The sequence below is a fragment of the Dipteris shenzhenensis genome, chromosome 10, assembly GCF_047967505.1.
Source record: "Dipteris shenzhenensis isolate YYH24624 ecotype China chromosome 10, Dip_SZ_1.0, whole genome shotgun sequence".
Lineage (NCBI taxonomy): Eukaryota > Viridiplantae > Streptophyta > Polypodiopsida > Gleicheniales > Dipteridaceae > Dipteris > Dipteris shenzhenensis.
Window position 1 is genome coordinate 25,156,517 of NC_141605.1, and position 19,906 is coordinate 25,176,422.

Sequence of the window (19,906 nt, forward strand, 5' to 3'; positions counted from 1 at the left end):
GATACCTCTTGAAGGAGAGGCATTGTGCCAATTCATGGCATACCTCAGCAAAGTTGGAAAGATGGACGCCAATAGGATACCACACAAAGCAATGGAAGCTACGCGAAGTGCTGGATGGCACAAAGAGGGGCTGAAATGGATGGAATTATGGGGTATAACCGCTGCTGATATCCCCGAAGATGCATGGGAAATCAGGGAGCTAGTGACGCAGAGAATGCTACAGAAGCTATGGCAAGAACTGGGGGCAAAAATGCAGTTTTATAAGTAGGAAATCAATCCGATGGACAGCTATGAAATGCAAAAATACCTTGGGGAAGACATATCAATATTCAAAAGACATTTAATCTGCAAAATCAGAACCAGCTCACATGATCTCGAGGTGGAGAAGGGAAGATGGGCAAGATCCAGGGTACCAAGAGAGGAAAGAGTATGTAAAATCTGCCCCGCAGGAGAAGTAGAAAATGAGCAACATGTACTCCTAACATGTCGAGCATATGCGCAAATCAGAGAATGCATTAGGGGCAATAGAAGCAACCTGAAATCCCTACTGGAGTGGCCAGCCAAAGAGCTAGGCAACTACATAAAGGAAATTTTAGAATATCGCAACAAAGTACTTGGTCTAGCACACAAGCAAGCACAACAAGTACTCACTGCATAGCACATTCATGCTTTTATTTATGATATTTTCTTTCAATGGATGTAAACAATCACTACTTGTTGATAGTAATCACTATCCCATAGATCCTGAAGGGTCTCACGAGGACGTTAATACAATCATATCATACTCTCTCTCTCTCTCTCTCTCTCTCTCTCTCTCTCTCTCTCTCTCTCTCTTTTTGATGTTGTATCACTCTGTCCCATAGACCCGCGAGGTCTTCCGAGGACGTTAATCTCTCTCTCTCTCTCTCTCTCTCTCTCTCTCTCTCTCTCTCTCTCTCTCTTTTCCCCTTTCCTCACTTCTCACTCCTTCTCCCTCTTCCTCTCTCTCCGTCCGCTCCGCTCGCTCCCCTCTGTCTGCTCACTCCTTCTCCCTCTTCCTCTCACTCCTTCTCCCTCTTCCTCCGTCCGCTCCTCCGCTCCCCCCCGGTCTGATCCGCCGCTCCCCTCTGTCTACTCCTCCGCTCCCCCCCCCATCTGCTCCTCCGCCTGCTCCCCCGCACGCTTCTTCGCTCCCCCCCGTCTACTCTCCCGTCGGCTCTCCTCCGCTCCACCACCATCTCCAGCTTGCCGCCTGTCTACAGCTCTTGCCCCACCTGCAACGCCCTCCAGCTCCGCGACAACCTCATTGTCAATAACAAATACCCCCCCCAGTCTTCTCAAATGACAAACTAACCCTAACCCTGAGTTGGGCTAAACCCCCAACCCAACCCGGAGTTAGGCTCAGCTAGGGGGTTCTGCAAACAACCAATTATGGACTGGCCTACCCTCTCCTCCAAGTCCCCCTCAACTCCTTCAACCTCCATCAGGACTCGGTACTCTACAGTTGCAGCCATGACACCCCCTACGTATGCACGCAATTACCAACAAGAAGGCTCAAAACGACCCATCCTTGGGCAACAAGAGTAGGTTTTTTATCTGCAGCAAGCAGTGAGAGAGCTGCGGTTGGAACTGGCAAAAGTAAAGGCTCGACTTCACATTCTGGTAGGGCCTGGTAAGTAGGCAGTAATTGATGAGGCTGTAAAATCTTGTAAGGATTCCCTTCCTACCCCGCAGCTAGTCTCTATAGTCAAAGATCTTGTTCACATTGAAGTACAAACTGCTAAGAAGGAAGTGATTGTGGAAGTGGAAACCAAAGCAAGTGAGTCTGATACTCAAGCAGAGATTAAAGAACACAAAGCTAGATGTGATAATGCACTGAAGATTAGAATAGGGGGACTGCCAGAAGATTCGTACAAAGAGGAGGACACATATAGTGAAATATTGGCAAAGATCAAAGCAGGCTTGCCCAACATTGAATGGACGGATGATGATGAGCAGGATGATGATGACTCTAGGCCAGCTTCTATTACACACACTATAAAGGTCATGCAATCCTTACACTGAAGTCAAAAGATATGTGGATCAAGCTTCTTCGACAATCTTACAAGCTGAAGGGTACCAAAGTATGGATAGCTGAGGAGCTCACAAGCTCAACTCAAGAATAAGGCAACTGAATTAGCTAAAGTCAGAGCTGCTAGAAAGGATGGAAAATGGGCAGTTTACAGTGAAGGTGTAGCCCTAATCAAAGAGTTTAAATCAAAACCAAAAGACTCTCAGTCTTAAACTGATGTATGGCTGATTACTCTTTCAGACTATTATAAGGTACTCTAAATAAATTGGGGTTGCTTTTGCACTCCCTGGGAGCTGCCATGTGCCATCCCTAAAGCAGATGTACTAGAGGGTTTCTTGCTGTCCCATAGACCTTTTGGTCTCCAATGGACGTTAATAGACTTTCTTTCTTTCTTTCTTTCTTTCTCTTCCCTCTGCCAATTCTATCCCTGTTCCTCCAATCTACCCTGCCTCCTTTGCTACATTGGTATCAGAGCACCTTCCTTGGGCCTTGCAACCCCTGCCTCTTTCTTCACAACGTCAACTCCATTGCCGTGGATTGAAGAATCATGCGAAGATCTTTCTGAAATCAATGAGTGTAGCTATCCACCGTCCATCTTACACATTTCTACTCGTCACACTTAGCTGTAGGGGTGTGTTTGTGAACAAGCTAATGCTTGTGAAGCTCCGCTTGACGGAGGAATACACGACTTGGCAAAGTGCCTTCCCTCACGAATTAGAGGAAGCTTCGTCGCTTAATAAGCCCATGTAGTACACATGCCTCGTTGACGACCAATGCCAACGGACGAGGCAGCATGCAAGTCGTTCACACATCCAGATTGATCGACCCGCCAGGCGCCGCTTCGAATTCCTTGGATGAGGACAATCCGCTATTAGAGGCTAAGGCGGTACAGGGACACCAGAAACCAACGACGCTCCCTACCCATGATATAACGTCGTCAGTTAGCAACCCGAGCGTCAACGTCAACTAGCAGGCCACTACTTTGAAGCTTGCCAAGAACCAGGATCAAACCATGCATGACCAAGAACCGGGATCGAAGCTTGCTAAGAACCATGCCGTCGCCGTTCTTCACAGTCCGCCGTGCACTGTCACCGTTCCGTCGCCTCTCCAAAGCTGTGGACCTTCCTAAGGTTAGTCTCACTGCAGGTTAGTCCATTTGATTAGGTTAAATTAATGGTTAGGGTTAGTTACATAGGTCAGGTTTAGGTAGTCACATCTAGTTAGGTTATTGGGTATAGTTAACCATGGTTAAGTACTAGGTTAGGTTAGGTTAGTTGAGTTAACCCAACCAAGGTTCAATTAATCTTACCTTGGGTCAAGTCAATTAGCTAGGGTGCCCTAACAATCCTAGAGGTCCTAGGATCAAAGAACTAATTGTCCTAGGTGTCTTGGGGAACCCCCCCAACAAAAAAAAAAAAAAGGAGGCAAAAGTCAAAATTTCCAGCCTCTTTTAGGGGTCTTTCACAACCCCGTTTGGAGTCATTTTGGCTCCGTTTTGAAGCCTCTCCATCGATCTTTCTCCCGATCTTCTCCATCGGTCTTTTTTCATGGTTCTACGCACTGCTCATTACAGCAAGGTTTTGTTGTCCACTTCTCTGAGTGCAGTTCATTTCCTTGCCTGCATTAGAGCTTCTCTCTCCAGTGACAGTCACCATGGCACTCAAGCGTGCCCCTTTGCATGACAGTGATGAGGCTGCTCAACATGAGAAATTGCCTTCCATAGTGGGTGCATCCACTAGTGGTACAGAGATCCCTACAACTCATCCTCTCTCTCCTACATCTCGAGAAGCGCAGGCCGCGTAGGCATAGTTTTTGCTTCTATGCTCCAGCGCCAGATTGGACGGAAGTTCAGCCAGCATCTTACCACGGCCATGGCTATGCAAGATATGGCTCTTGCCCAGATGGGACAACAGATTAGTCTGCAACTCAGATCTGCCATTGCTATGGAGGATAAGGGTAAGCGGCCCACACCCCAGCATGGGGAACAGTCAGCAGATAGCCATGATCAGTTTTCGGTCCCACTGAATCTCTCGAAGGGGGCGGTCCTCCCAGAGCCAGAGTCACCACCTCCTGATCCGGGATGCTTGGGGGGTCCTCTGGGGGCAGACGGATCATGGCAATTGCCAAACCCTCTCCTGGTCGTGATGCAAGAAAGCCAAGCTGATAAATGGCAGAATCCCTGTGGTTGAGCCACAGTCAATCCCCTGCACACCCATCCATTGCTCCATCATGGAATACATGTACTCACTCATCATGCAATCAAACAAAGACGAGGTCACTACTCCTCTCCGATGGAGACGAAGAGAAGCCCCCAAAAAGGACGGGTAGTACGGGAGCCAACTACGCCAATGGAGCCCCCTTTGAGGGGCTGTAAAATCAGCATGATCATCTCCAGAGACAGAGGATACAAGTCTGGAACCTCGAGATAATTCCAAGGCCCTAGTCTCCAGAACTCCTTGGGCAATGGCTGTCCAGGGCGTGGTCTCAAGTCCCCGATGGCTGAAAGAAGCGGCCACATGTTCCAAACGTGGTCGAAGAGGCTGTGTCCTGAGCACGTCTAGTCTGTTGTTGGGGGTGGAGAGTCTCAGCTTGGGTGGGGAGAGAGGCCCCTACTCTACCCCGATTCACAGGCTGGGGGCCCACCACGCCTAGATGAGGAGCTGGGGGCGGAGGAGGGAAAAGGGGCTGCTGAGGCAGAAGGAGGAACGGGTGGAGCAAGGGAGAGGGTGGTGGTGAATGCTACACAGCAGGAGGCGAGGGCTGGGGGGATGAAGGGTGCGAGGGAGGGGTGGGAGGCGAGGGAAGAGCAAGCCGTGAGGGCGGCTAGCCAAAGAAGAGGCTATCGTTGAAGGTAATACAACTCCAGAGCCCCTCTACTGCACCGACGGCTGTGGTCCCAAGGCCTCTTCCTCGGGGTTTGGGGGGGGCTAGCCCCAGTCCCCTGTGGGTCCTCCAAAAGGTCAAAGTAAGTCTTGTCCTCTAGCATCAATGGACGTACAGAGGTGGCACTCCTTGGGTGCGCACCCTGCTCCTGGGAAGCAGCCTCACTCTTTGCCCGCAGCTTCTCCTTTGCCTTTGCCTTTGCCTTTCTTTTGCAGTTCAACTCACCTTGCTTTCTTCGCTTTTTCTTTTTCTTTCCAGCTTTGGTCCACCCAAGGGGTCTGGGTCACCAAAAAGTGGGGTACATGGTGTGTCGTGTCCATGTCCTCCATCCTAAATCTATGGTACCAAGGCAAAATATACACCAAGTGCGGGCCAAGGAAGATCGGGCTTTGCTCCACAATGGTTAAGGTCATCTCTAGTGAGCGTAGGTGTAGGGGAGTCTTTCTCCCCTACCACCATAGATGGTGACATCTTGGATATGGTCTTTGCAGTGATAAGCTCGCCTGGATCCAGTCACGAACCTATCACTGCGTAGGAGTAAGGCCCACGATCCCGCCCACCCTTGCTTTATCGTGTAGTGATGGAACTACTTTTTCCACCTGTTGCTTATCTGCCAAAGAGAGGATCTTGATGATAGTGGGATTCAAGGGTGCTGCCATGAGAGTCCCTTTGGCCAGACCAAGGCCGCCACCAATAAACTTCTACTCCAAGATAATGCAAAAAATCACCTACTGCAAGAAAGGAAGGGGAAAGAAATAGGGAGGAAGAGGCGATCACCACCGCACCGGGGAGAACCACCAAGAGGTTGAAGACTTTTCCAAACACCACGAGGCCTCTTGAAGCAGGCTTCTGATGAACGAAGACTTTGGAGAGGGAACGAATAGCATTCACAGCAGCTCTATAAGGGAAGGGTAGCCTCGAAGGGCCGCAATCCACAGTCCACCTAAGAGGTCTCCTACCAGCTTGGGCTGGTTAGGAGGCTGGGGTAGGTGGCCTCAGAGCCCATGTGCTCTTAGCACCAAGCCCAACCTACAAGGGCTCAGCCTGACTAGCGAGGGCTGCATACCCAGCTACACACGCATCAAGGCACCAAGTGGCTTATAAAGACTGGTAAGACTACCACAGCTGGTCCAATACTGAATAGCCAAGTATCGCCCCTGGCTGGAGCAATATCTTCCTTTGGTAGGAGCTTGACTCCATCGGCCAGGGATTGGATAATTCCCAAAGGACCTGCATATCTATCCCTACTACGAATGGGTGTGGGTCAATAACACCCAAAGATAATCGGGAGGGGACTCTTCGTTCGCTATCAAGGTGCCGCCCAAGAGTTGTGTAAACAGCAGCAGAGGGATGAACACCAGGGGGGAAGTTTCACGTACAGCCAGGGGTGTGGGGTCAGGAAGGAGGTGGCATAAGAGCAAAAGGGGGAGAGACAGAGAAGGAGGCCGTAGAGGAGGCGATGGAGAGGCACAAGGTCTGGAGGAAGTAGCGAAGCAAGAGGCAAGGGGGGGCACAAAGGAGGAGGCAGATGCAGCAGGGGAGCAGCAGGAAGGAGCTAGCAGCTCGGCGATCTTGAGGGGTCTCACGCAGAGTTTAATAGAATCATATCATATCATCTCTCTCTCTCTTAGCTCAGAGACACGTTACAAACTTCTATGCCTTCAAGATGGCTCTTGGACACAGTGGAGTTGAGGATGAGGAGATTGTTGACATGAGAGCAGCCTAGATCAGCAGTCGGTCACACCAGACTCTTCGGACTACTAGAGCGTACACCATTGAGGTTCGTCCCATCACAGCACTACTTGTAGGGGACCGCCAGAGTCAGAGACGAGGGATCACAATCGACGTAGCCCAACGGGTACTGAAATCGAGGCGATTGCGGCCACCACCTAGACACGAGATAGCTCGATAGTTACAGATACGCAACATCTTCATGGCCCAGCGGAGAGACCTGACCTGACTTGATCTGGACACTCTTGACTCTTGATTCAGATTCTGATTTTGTCTCTATTCTATTCTATTTAGACACTAGATTAGTACTTGGCAGGGGCTTTAGCTCACCCCTTGCCCCAGCCCACAGAGGCTTGTATGAGAGCTTTTTTGATGTTGTATCACTCTGTCCCATAGACCCGCGAGGTCTTTTGAGGACGTTAATATATCTTTCTTTCTTCTCTCTCTCTCTCTCTCTCTCTCTCTCTCTCCACACACATTTTTTGTAAGAGCCACTATTCATTAGAGATAATATACATTCATAGCTGCCCCAACACGAGACAACTACCACTCAAAACTAAAAACAGTAATAAAAAGCTTCTAACTCGGCCAGAGGAAGGTCTCCAAGAGAATGGAGATCTTCCTTTACGCGTGCACACTTCTTTTTGGGGGTGAAATCCATGTTTGTGAAGATGAGGAATTGCAAGCGAGAGAAAACAAGAGGAGGCCTTGAAGAATAGATGCTAGAGGTGGTGGAAGGAATGGAGATAGACTCTGTAGGAAGGCGTCTTCCTCCAAATTTAGAGACAACCAGTGATCTAGCTGATGGGCCTATACTGGCGAGTACTAGTCCTCTCCGTTTCATGCATGCAACCTTGTCTCTTGATGATGACCTGTAGCAACTTTGAGCTCAAATGAACTTATTGAGAGACCTCAATACTGAAGTTCATTTCCCTCCCCTCAGAAGCTTTGTAAACGATGCCAAAGACTACAGAGAGCAACCAGCACGAGGAAGTGTAGGAACTGATGGTAGCCGCGCCGGCTCTCCCGGAGAAAATGGCAAACAAACCCAAAAAACCTCTTATGTGGGAATCCTTCAGGACTTTGAAGGCGGTCTCTTCACCCCCTTTTTCACGCAACAATACTAGCTCTACCTATTCCAAGCAAAAGGGAGAGGGAGCTACCATCAGCATGGAGGCAGGTGGTGGCGTCAGCAAGTGACAGGGGTAGAGAGAAGAGCTCCTTCCTCGGTACAGCGCCCCCCTCAGGGAGTTTCAACAGCAAAAGTGCCATAGGCGATAGGAACACAACAAACTCAGGAGGCAAGGAGAGGTTTCATAGCCCGAAAGAAGCGGATGGCGCACCGACCCCGCCCCTCTCTTCTAGTAACTCAAGGAGAAGCCATGCCTCAACAACAACAAACACAAACCCCGGAGCAAGGGAGGCCAGTCCCCAGACAGCAAACTCGAATCAGCCACCAAGAATGCAAGAGGTAATGAACCACACGACGAACAATGTACATGCAGAAAAAGGTTGCCTACCAGCAACTTTGAGAGTACAAGCAGACAATTGCGGACGAGAGAATAAGAATGTACTCTTCTTTGCATTTTGCTCAATGCTAATCGCTCATAGAATCTTCAATGAGATTGAAGTTGGGTTTTTGTTGGTTGGGCACACACATGAGGATATCGATCGGGTATTTAGCACGGTTTCAAGAGAACTAAAACACAAGGACATGGAGATGATGGATGACTTGATAAGAAAATGTGGGAGGCAAGTTGGTGGCCATAAGGAAGGAACAATATGCTCAATGGTTGAGAGGATGTATGATTGGAAGAGCTTTATTCTACCTTTCATACAAAAAGGTGGTGATGCCCTGATAGGTCATAGCACTCCATACTATTTTCGCTTTTTCTTAAAGGATGAAAAACCAGTGATGCAATGGCAACACTATTCTCTTGATACAAAATGGGAACCTGAAGAACCTTACTCTCTCTTAACTTCAATCCCGAGCAAATAAATGCATCCAACATGGGCTCCTATAAAAGAATTCAGCGAGAAATCCTCCTCCAATTGATGCGGCGCCCACTTCAACAAGAGAATAGAGAATGCGAAGATGAGACGGGTTCATATTCTTAAGCTAAGGTTGCTGCTCTTGGACGACGAAAGACTTGAATAATCCATTGAATGGATTTCTTCCCACACCCTAATAGGTTTTCTCCCAGGTCTGAGACCCCCAGTTGCTTTTCTTGAGAATTGGATAAGGGACTTATTGTTACTAGTGTTAGATTCTTAAGGAAAGGGTTCTATTTTTTCCTGTTTAAGAAAGAAGACATGGCCTTCATTGCCTTACACCATAGCTTGTGGACAATTAGACACCAACCACTATATCTAGAATACTGCTCTCTGGATTTTAACCCTGACAGACCTAGTTCTACAGTCATCCCTGTGTGGGTTGAGTTACCTGACCCCCCCTTCTCTCTGCTGGTAACCTATGTTGGAGTCTAGGCCAGGTCATTGATGTCGAGAAAGAACAGTTTAAAAACCCAAAGGACATCCTCAAGTGTGTGTCAAACTTGATGTTGCTGAAGAGCTACCAGATACCTTAGTCATTGTCAGTAGAAATGGTAGTATCTACAAGGAGCAACCTCTAGTTTACAAGAATTTGCCCAACTCTTGTTTCCTCTACGGATTGTCTTCTCATGTCGTTAAAGACTGCCCTCTCAAGAGAAACAGGACAAAATCACAGAAGGAGACTCCTACCCCACAACATGGACAGCTAAGGGGAAGCGGGAAGAAATAAGAGAGAATGAGATGGCTGAGGACTCTTTGAAACCAGGCTGGTCTCATAAGTTTCAATCAGCTTGATGCCAGTATGAGTGACATAGAGCTGGATGAATCAAAAGAAGAAATACCTATGCCTAACATTGTGGAGAAAGAAGATGTTGTGATGGTTAAGGGTAAACAACAAGCTTCTTTACAGAATAAAAGAAGAATCTTCCAAGTGAAAGGCCAAGGAGCCCCCCTAAAAAGCCCTGCCCCCAAGGCTAAAAAGGAAAGAAGGAAAAATGGTAAGTAGCCCTTTCTCTTTTCTCACCTTGAATGTGTGTGGACTAACTGACCCACTTAGGAGTCGGGAACTAGCCAGATGGCTCAAGGAGAATATCCTCTATCCTACCTTTCTGGCCGTCCAAGAGGTCAAGGTAACAGAGGAAATACTAGAAAATCATTTGAATGTCATAGACAAAAGAAGAGTTTGGTACTACACTACCCATGAGGAAGCGAAAGGAGGTGTTGCAATAGGAACTCTCTCTCACTGCAAAGAGGGAATTTCTAGCATTCACAAAGACACAGGTAACAGATGGATTTTTTTACAGTGCAAGATTAGAAACATTGAATTCTCAATCACTTCTGTATATGCCCCTACTGGTGCTTGACAAGGGATACACTTAAGATGTTAGACATCACGGTGTTATTAGGGGACTTTAACATGGTAGAAGGGCCTCAAGACAGATGGTTACAGAAAGGATCAGTCCTCAGAGGCTCTGAACGGCAGATCTGGGAAGACTTAAAAGAACAACTACAACTGATAGATACAGGATGCTCAGGTTCTTTCACTTGGTGCAACAGACAGTGTGGAGACTTAAGGAGAGAGGCCAGACTTGAAAGGGTCTATGTTTCTCAAGGACTGCTAGATCTGGCTATTCAAAAAATAGAGTTTTCTCTTACCTCACTCTTTCAGTTCTCACCTGGTTGGATATGAGCTGGGGAAAAGAAGGGAATTCCTAGTTTAAGGCTGACCCTTCTTTGTTTGAGCTCAAATATGTTCATCAAGAGATTAGCTCTCAATGGGTTTTATGCTACTTATGCACAGGGGTGGCAAGATGCAGTAACAAGCACTCAAAGAATCCTGAAAGAAGCAAGGAAAAACAGACCAGCGATAAGGGCTAAAAGAATGGACAAGTTTAAAAGAGAGGTGGAAGAGCTGGAAGCTAAAGCTAGACTTGGAGATATCAGAGCACAGGAGCAGTTACTCAGAAAACGTTGCGAGATTAGACAGCAGGAACAAATACAAATTCAGAATGCCAGAATTTACTTCAGAGATTGGTGGGCGGGTAAAATAGACAGGCCAACCAAGGAATATACATGTCCTTCCCTCCTTGGTACCAGTCAAAGAAGAACCTCAAGACTGAAGATGCTATGCTATGCTTGGCCCTACTCCAGGATAAAATATGCAACTCCAGATATGCTATTTGTTACTCAGAAAGTTTTCTTTTGTAAGACGAGCTATATTGTACAAACTATCTTGAAGGATTTGATAAAAATTCTCTTTTTATGCCCAAAAAACAAAAAGAAATCCATGTTTGTTTATATTACAAGAAGCAGTTCCCAAAGAGTGAACATGCCATTACAAACATCAAAAGTTTTCAACATAAGACAAGTAGACAGAGGAATCTATCTGACGATCACTGAGACAATCATAAAAAGATTGCTTGAGTGACATCCGGAAATAGCGAAACTTGGAAAAAGTGGAATCTCCAAAGACACTATGATTTCTGTCTTTCCACAGACTCCAGAGTCCCCAATATCGAACCCAAGCGTGCGCGCGGACACACACACACACACACAAGACAAACTTCAGTGGAACATCCAGCACCGAGCATCCCTAGGAGGAAGCACTGTGGAGGAGCATGGACAAAAAAATGCAGAGTAGAAGACGGAGCAGCTAGGAGAGCCTAGCAGAGTGCAGAGAGGGGAGGTAGTAAGGAGGGGCAGGGTAGAGACAGAAGGAAAATTCAACTCATGATGGACCCTCTCTCTACTAATTCTAGTGAGAAGGGCCCCAAAAATGGGGCAAAGGAGCAGGCCACAAGCAGAGAGAGAGAGAGAGAAGGGGGGACAAATTTTTCTTTTTAGCCAATCTCCTCACCTCATCTTGTTATGTAAACATCCACCCCAACCCTCTTTCCCCCTCTTTTCACTCCCTTCCCCTCTAGCCTCAACTAGTGCTAATCATACATAGAGGAATAGAAAAATCTAACCTCCATTGAATGATAACATCAGCATCCAGCTCCCGATCAAGCTCCTGAATTTCCTTGTTGTCATCAACAGTTGTTGCATTCGGATTGGACTGGAGGGAATTTATGTACAAAGATAAATATTTCTTGCGCAAACGTGCAAAACGTAGAACTTGCTCCCATGATAAATGCCCACTGCAAAAGACCAACAACGAACCCAAGACCAGAAAAATGTTCATGGTTGTTCATGCCTTAGAATCATACTCTACGTGATCATAGTATAGGCTCCATAATACTTATACTTTTCAAAGACACACCTACAGAAAAATTCAAAAAATACCTGGCTTTCTTGAGCTGTTCAACTATCACTTTGTAGGCATACTTCCACCAAGATTTAGCATCATCCTTGGCAGTACTGGTAGGTCGGTAGTGTGCATATTGTAAGCGCTTGTTGAAAGCACTTACATTCTCGGCCAGTTGTAAAAGATCACGGTACTGTGCCTGGATAGTACCAAATAGCCACAATATATTAGTAGCATGGCTAATCACATGAACAATCAAAAAACACATCTCATGAAGCTAACCAATGCAGAATTACCCACACCTGAGATAGACTTAATGTAACATCATCTAAGATTAAAGATGCTTTTTGAACTTCCTTATCAGCAGTTCTTGGATCTCCAGTTCCCTTTTTTGTGTATCTTGCATTTGCAGCAACAGGCTGTAGCAGGTAATGGCATTTGGGCACCAATGAACCTTCATTATTACCCTTCCCAGCTGATTGGACCTTAATGCCAGGCTCAAAAATCTGAAAACCAACCACCAAAAAAAACATATTTCAAAATTGCAACCTTTAAGGCTCCTGTAATGGGATCCTGCTGCACAATCGGGAACGGCGGGAATGTGTCTTATTTGGAAACCATGCATACCATGTTCCATTCTTCTCGCCGCAATTTATCCCATGGTTTTTTAGGATCCCAAAGCTGGGTATCAGGATCTAGATAGAAAGCCAATCCTTGAAGAGTCCCAGCCTGCATACAGAGAACCAATATTGTTACTTGGCATTATCTACCTGCCATAGCACTTCAGGGGTGTCCTCAACTCACTGTCAAATTTTGTGAAAGGAAACGCTTACTTTTAGCAGCTTTCACAAGCAATCAAAATGCATCCATATAACGATTAACAGACCTTTTGTATCCTGTCTAGATGTCCTGTTGTGATAAACGTTTCATTGCCATTTTCATCCACTGTAACAGCAGCCAGCTTCTCCAATGTTAACCCCGCAGCAAAGGGATGCCCAGGATTGCTACACACAGAAAATACAGCTTAGTTCTTACTGAGTGCGGGTTCAGCCATGTACAAAGTGGGAGATTGCACAGAATATTGCTAGAAGAATGGCTCTTAGCAATACTTCTGAAGAGCCTCCCCCCCCCAAAAAAAAAAACAAACAAACAAACAAAAGGGGAAAAAGGTTGAGTTAAATTAAATTAAGATACCTTCAATAACAACAAAAAAACAGATTTTCAGCCTTTCATGCATCAAAAACTACAAGAAATGGCTGAAAACGTTGTAAAATCTATGTAATACACGGAGAAGGTTGGAAGTATAAATACATCTGATATTGAGAATGTAAATTGCATTCAACCTGATCTGCACGTTTGCAAAGAGAGGAGTGCCAAGCAGATAGTACCCTTATACTTAAAGATCACTATCCAGGTGGCTTATAATTCCACCTTCTTCCGTGGCTCAGAACACAAGAAATGAAATAATCCGAGTCTCTAAATAGCTAAAATGCCCTAGATTCTAGTATTGGCAGGAGGTGTGAACACACTGAACCACATGCTAGAAAGACAGACCTATGGTCTCCCGTGGACATTAATAAACTTTCTTTCTTTCTTTGTTCTCTCTCTCTTTTTGTATGACCATTTATTGTCATACTTATTCAAACAACCTCGGTACTGTATAATAACTTGGAGTTGCTTTATGCACTCCTTGGGAGCTTCCTTGTGCCCTCCCTATATGGATGTATTAGCTGGTTCTTTGCTGTCCCATAGTCTCAAGAGGACATTAATAGACTTTCCTTATCTGTTTTCTATTTGTCGTGCTCGTGCTTGGACACTGCTTGCACATATATTGTCTCCCTCCCCAAGGAGATGGGGTAGCCAAGGGCCGGAGGAGCGAGAGACACAACAGACCCGTCAGCGTGTCAATGCATGGAGGAGGCTTGGGGATCTTCCCTCCAGTTTGCCAAACCGGGGACCCAATCAACAGTGGTGATGGTGGCACTTATCCGACAGAGAGCCACTGCTAGGTGACACAGTAAACCAGGCAGACCGACTAGCATCAGTGCTCTATCATGGGTTTCATGACACCGTAGCACTGGTCACGACCAGAGCCTCTCCGTGCCAAGACCCTCTAGGCCATTCTCAGCCACCTGGTGGACTTGATTTCTCAGACATCATGCAGAGGTCCGCTATTGTGATACCACATTGTAGATTTCTAATCCTCCCCATGGGTTCAGATATTTTGTATTTGTGTTTGTGTTTGTATTTGTAGTGGGTGTAATACCCGCTTCGTGGCTCCATCCATTCAGCTCATTGTATCTGGTATTTTCAGTCTCATTTCTTTGTTTCTCACTCGCCATGTTCTAGCCTACACTTTCCCCTTCTACTAGTAACATTTGCTTAGTTTAGCTACCCTTTCAACCCCCTCCTCCAACAAGTACAAAGGGATTACATCTTATCTTTTGTTGCAGCAAAGAAACCTCCAAACTAATACAACTGATTTAGGAGGGCACAAGACAGCTCCCAAGGAGTGCAAAGAGCAACTTCAAGTAATTTAGATTACCTACATTGTAGACTGAAATAAAAGAGATATAATTAGCCATACATAAGTTTAAGACTGAGAGTCTTTTGATTTTGATTTAAACTCCTTGATGAGGGCTATGATGAGGGCTATACCCTCATGATATACTCCTATTTTCCTTCCTTCCCAGTAGCCCTAACCTTGGCTAGTTCCGTTGCTTTTTTGGCTAGTTGAGTTCTTCAACTATCCCAATCTTAGTACCTTTCAGCTTGTATGATTGGCGTAGAAGCTTTAGTTGTATATCCCTTGAACTAACTGTGAGTACAGCATGTCCATTGGAATTATGAATATTAGTCAGGGAATCCTCGTTATCATCTCCATAAAGTCTTCGAATGACCAAAGCATCTATGAGCCTAAAGAAAACCAAATATAACAAAAGATAAGGGGTTTAGCTACCAAGGACTGTGTAAAGCGACCCCAAGTTATTTTAAGAAAACTATATTGTAATCTAAACAGGTACTTCAATAAATGGCCATTTAGAAGAGAGAGAGAGAGAGAGAGAGAGAGAGAGCCCAAAGGGTCTAAGAAACTTAAGAAAACCGAATACAACAAAAGCTAAGGGGTGGAGCCAATGAAGCACGCATCCACACCCAAGGCTGATGTCTGAAGACGAGAATAACAAATAGAGAAATACATTGTGATGTCTCTATGGAAGGCTACACATAGCCTAGCATAATTATATACCTAGATGAATCCAGGAACATTCCCAAACTCATCCTCTAAAGACACAACATAGTGCAGTTTCAATCTCATGATAGTCACTCATAAGGTTGAACACCATAAGCTCCATCACGCATAGCAGGGACTAGCTACTATGACATCCCCACTGACATCATCAACGCCCAGTAGTGGGGGTAGACCATAGTATAAAAATATGCTCTCACATATACAAATCCACACACCCACACATACTTCAGCATCCATTTAAACAAAGTCTTCGTCCTGAGTTTCTATCGGCACTCCGGAGGTGAAGGGCAGACTCATGAAGGCTAGCACTAAAGGAGAAGGCTAATCAAAAAGTAGTCTCAAATCTCTTTATTCAAGCTACAACTGCCTGTGAAGTCTAAATGATTTCATTTTATTCTCTCCCAAACGAGCATCTAAATCTAGCTGATACGGCAACACATCATTTAAGATAGAAAGAATTATCGCAATACAAGCAAGCCGCAACATGGACGAAAACTTCACAAGGTGAAATTTGCATGTCCGCTAATACAGCAGAAGCATATACCTAGATGAATCCAGGACCATTCCCAAACTCATCCTCTAAAAACACAACATAGTGCAGTTTCAATCTCATGATAATCACTCATAAGGTTGAAAACCATAAACTCCATCATGCATAGCAGGGACTAGCTACTATGACATCCTCACTCACGTCATCAGCGCCCAACAGTGGGGGTAGACCATAGTATAAAAATATGCTCTCACACATACAAATCCACACACCCACACATACTTGAGCATCCATTTATACAAAGCCTAGCATAATTGTTTGCATGAGAGCCAATGGAGGGATCCCTGCCAGTGGGCTAATCAGTGAATTGTCCATCAAAGTGTCGGAACCTCTATATGCTGTCTGGGAGACCACGTGCGCTGAATGGCTAGCCTTATCCAAAGTCGTTGCAAAAACTGACTAGATTTATCAGGAACTAACTCCACAATTGTCTTAAAACTAATGGTAAACTCTTGACAAAATGCATCATCCCTTAGCTGCTAATAAATCCCTTGTGCACCTTTTCTTCTCTACTTGCACCTTCATTGGTTGGTCCAATCACTATTGGAAGCTTGATACTCTCCTCCTTGCTTCTTCACTTATATATTCCCACAGTTTCAATGTAGATCATCCTGTTGGAAATGGAGGAAAGACTCTCTCTAACCTCTCAACCTATGCAGAATACGAACAGCTCACTCAAGGAAGCAGACCACACTTGAATACCTCACTCAAAGCACGGAGTGGCTTTGGATGGCTTCTGTGGCTGATCGAGAAATGAGGGGGTATTTATAGGGGGCCTTCAGCCCCTAGAGGTGGCCGATTTAGGGGTCGGTTTCGAAGGGGCTGGCCGGCCTGCCAGACGGCCCCTATGCTGTCCCAACCAACCCCCCCTGGGAAGCCTATATAAGGGGCTGCCAGGGTGCTCAGTAGACCTGCTGTCCGTGCCCTTTGTGGCCTGCCAAGTAGCCCTCTATGCTGCTGTCCTGCAGCCCATGATAGTCCCTCCTGATCCCTCCCCCTCACAATCATATGTCCCCCATGTCCTCCTCATATGGGGGCTCACACGTGGGGGACATTGACCTCCAACACATCCTTGATCCATCTATGCGTGCTTTAGAAATCAACCCTCAATGTTCATCATGCAAACATGCCATTGAAATTGATGTGATCTTTACATTTGTTTTGAACCCTCTAATATAATACAAATGCATCAATTTACAGAAGTTTTCCTCTATGGCAGAGATGAAGGGCACCAAAGCTAGAGTTGCATGGGACATCTTAACTCTTTCAAGACCAGAGGAGGGCCTTTGCCACAACTATAGAGCAAGTTTGCATAGGGCAAGCCTATGGTTAGGGGTTTGACTTCAAGGCTTCAATCTTGGAATCAATTTTTATTTTTAGTATCAACTCCTCGATCTAGTTCATGGTGGGGACTAGCTTCGCAAATCCAATTGGATTTTCTCTTTGGCAATTGAGAATCGCTTGCATCCACAAACGGTTCCTTGTGGAAGGTTCCTCAATCTGTCTAGGGAGAATCTAGTGCATCCAGTGTAGACATGCCATCAAAAGAGAGCTGATGGAGTATATATGTCTTGTGGACTCTCAAGAAAGTTCTTTGGAGACTCTGACATAGCCAAAGACAAAACAAAGATTTCCTTAGGTGTGGCATTAAGGCATCTTCGAGTGTCGCATGAGGTAGGCATTTATGCCACAACGTATTGGTTTTTCCTTGATACATTTTTAAAAGAAGGTAAAAGCATACAATATCTTTCTTTACAGGTCAAGATCACCTCCTATTAGCTTGAGCATCACCTCTTCATGCCCTTACAATTCAAACTCTAGGATACATTCTTTACCAATTATACAATACATACATTCAGAATATTATATGAAACTGATGAAATCATTTTTAAATCTTATTGCTAGAATACCTTTCAGAATCCTCATATCTGATATGTACATTTGTGATAGAAAGTTTCAGGTTGCCAATGATGGTGCTTATGAGAGAACCCAACCACGAATCATTCTGCTTACATGACAGATTCCAGACAACCACCAATTTTTGTCATAAACTAATTTTGCTTCACATACTACGACAAATTTAACAACATTCCTTGTGGTGAGGAAAATTATAATAATCAAGACAACAGCACAAATACTTGCACACAAAATAGCAAGACGTACCACTTCTGACTTATTATTGTCTCCAAGTTTGGCATCTGCCATTGCTAGTTCAGCCTCCTGTAAAGCAAAATTTTTTCACAACACATAAAATCTCAAATCTTTATCAAACTTTATCTTCCAGACTTCCACAATGAAAAAGCCTCTTGTACTCGCCTTGACTTTGCGCCTCTTTGCCTCTTGAATGGTACCATCCTCACCCCCAGCTTCCATCTTTGTTTCAGGTTCCGCCAAGACAAAGATATGATCTAACAAGACAATTACTGGCTCCTTACCCAACCTACTCCAAGGTACCTTATCAAGGACAACAGCAAGATAAGACGAATCAAAAAAGTCTAAATTCCTGACCATACCATCATATGCAATAAATAGTCATTAGTCCTTGATAAAAAGTTTCAGCCTTAGACAAATATAATAGAGTGCATACACAATGTGACAAACCTTTAACTTTACTGATCCCAAAAAGCCAGCCTTTACTTTTATAGGTAGCTTTAAAGCATTAAGCGCCTCTGGCTTAAGTTGCATATTTGTCAGCTCCACATTCCCTACAAGTTTAGAGCTCCACACATCAAGGTCATCAAGCAGCATACTTCAAAAAATCATTGCAATATTCTTTGAGCTTAATGGGAAGTAAATAGTCCAAATCATACTGTAAGAGTAAACCGAGGTTTGAATTAAAAAAATTCACTGCTATGGCCAGAAAGAGGAGAGAGTGATGTAAGCACAAAACGTGAGAAGAATTGGTATTGAATTATAACAGAGTACTAATGCCCTATATATGTAACTTGAAGAAAGATCTATTCACCTAAAATGGAAGAAGGTTTGCAGGTGGACTCCTCAATAAAAACCTAGCTTCCCAGACAAATACTTAAAGTTCAGCATGGCCATGCAGTTATTCTATTCCTCTTCAAGATGAAGCAACCAACACATCACTTTCAGCAGCCATGCATGATGATAGCATGGCACTTAAGTCTCATACTGACAATACAACTGAAGGTGCATGGTGGAGAGGGAGAGAGAGAGAATAATACTCAAAGAGAGACACAATGAAATGGAAATGAAATAGCAAGAGCAATGAACAAAATTAAAGTACTCACATGTAAACCAAAGAGCTTGTAGATTGATTTGACACTAGACAAGTACAGCTCTTATATAAGAGCACAGACACACATATGAACACCTATGCATATGGGATAACTCCCAATGTGACACGTGGCATCCATAGGACACACTAGACTAGAACTCACACTAGAACATACTAGAACACACCAAACTGACTCAACTTGGCTTCATATTCTAACACCCCCCCATGAAGGCAAGGTGAGAGACTACTGGAATGGAGCCAAGAACATGACAATGACGGTCATCGAACTGTGCAATGACAGTCTAGAACTAGGCATGGCTCCCATGCTATCTCAGAGGCAAGTGAGCATGGCTCAAAGGCTAGTGAGCATGGTATATAGACTCAAAGGCTCAACTAACATGGCTTAGAGGCTCATCATGCATGGATGCGTGGCCAACTCAGAGGTCTAGGAGACTAATGCACCAACATCCTAGAACTCACATGCCAGGCCTGATAAATAGACATATCAAAGCCAATACATGGCCCCCATAATACATCCCCCTCTTGGCTCTAGGGACTAACTAGGGACATGGAGCCAAACACCATAAATATAAAAACAATACATCATTTTAAAAGGACTATCCAAGGCAGAGAACCTTATTGACTCAACACACAATTTATTCCATTCATTTTTTGAAACAACCCAAGGCAGAGTATCCAAAATAGAACACGCTTATAAAATATATAGATCATCATCTCCATCGTCCTGTGGAGGGAAAGAGAGATGTCGGATTTCAAAAATAAGAGCATGAACTTGTGTCGGAGGGTCGTCATCTTCATCGTCACTCGTGGTGGCTGCAACCCAACTGGCATGGTCCTTAGTTTGTTGTTTGGCAAGCTTCTGGTACCATCTGTCCTCC

General features: G+C 45.1%; 1 protein-coding gene across 1 annotated transcript in view; it reads right to left on the reverse strand.

Moving 5' to 3' along the window:
• Positions 1-18,511, reverse strand: part of LOC147897604 (pleckstrin homology (PH) domain-containing protein) — a 185,759-nt gene extending 167,248 nt beyond the window's left edge. The window contains exons 1-9 of the mRNA XM_087380060.1: positions 18,365-18,511; positions 18,080-18,217; positions 17,927-17,983; positions 17,674-17,771; positions 12,850-12,967; positions 12,591-12,692; positions 12,266-12,469; positions 12,002-12,162; positions 11,686-11,856 (exon numbers count right to left, since the gene is read on the reverse strand). Of these exons, the coding sequence (XP_087236186.1) occupies positions 11,686-11,856; positions 12,002-12,162; positions 12,266-12,469; positions 12,591-12,692; positions 12,850-12,967; positions 17,674-17,771; positions 17,927-17,983; positions 18,080-18,217; positions 18,365-18,511 (1,196 nt within the window). The remainder of the gene's footprint in view (positions 1-11,685; positions 11,857-12,001; positions 12,163-12,265; positions 12,470-12,590; positions 12,693-12,849; positions 12,968-17,673; positions 17,772-17,926; positions 17,984-18,079; positions 18,218-18,364) is intronic.
• Between the last annotated feature and the right edge of the window lie 1,395 nt (positions 18,512-19,906).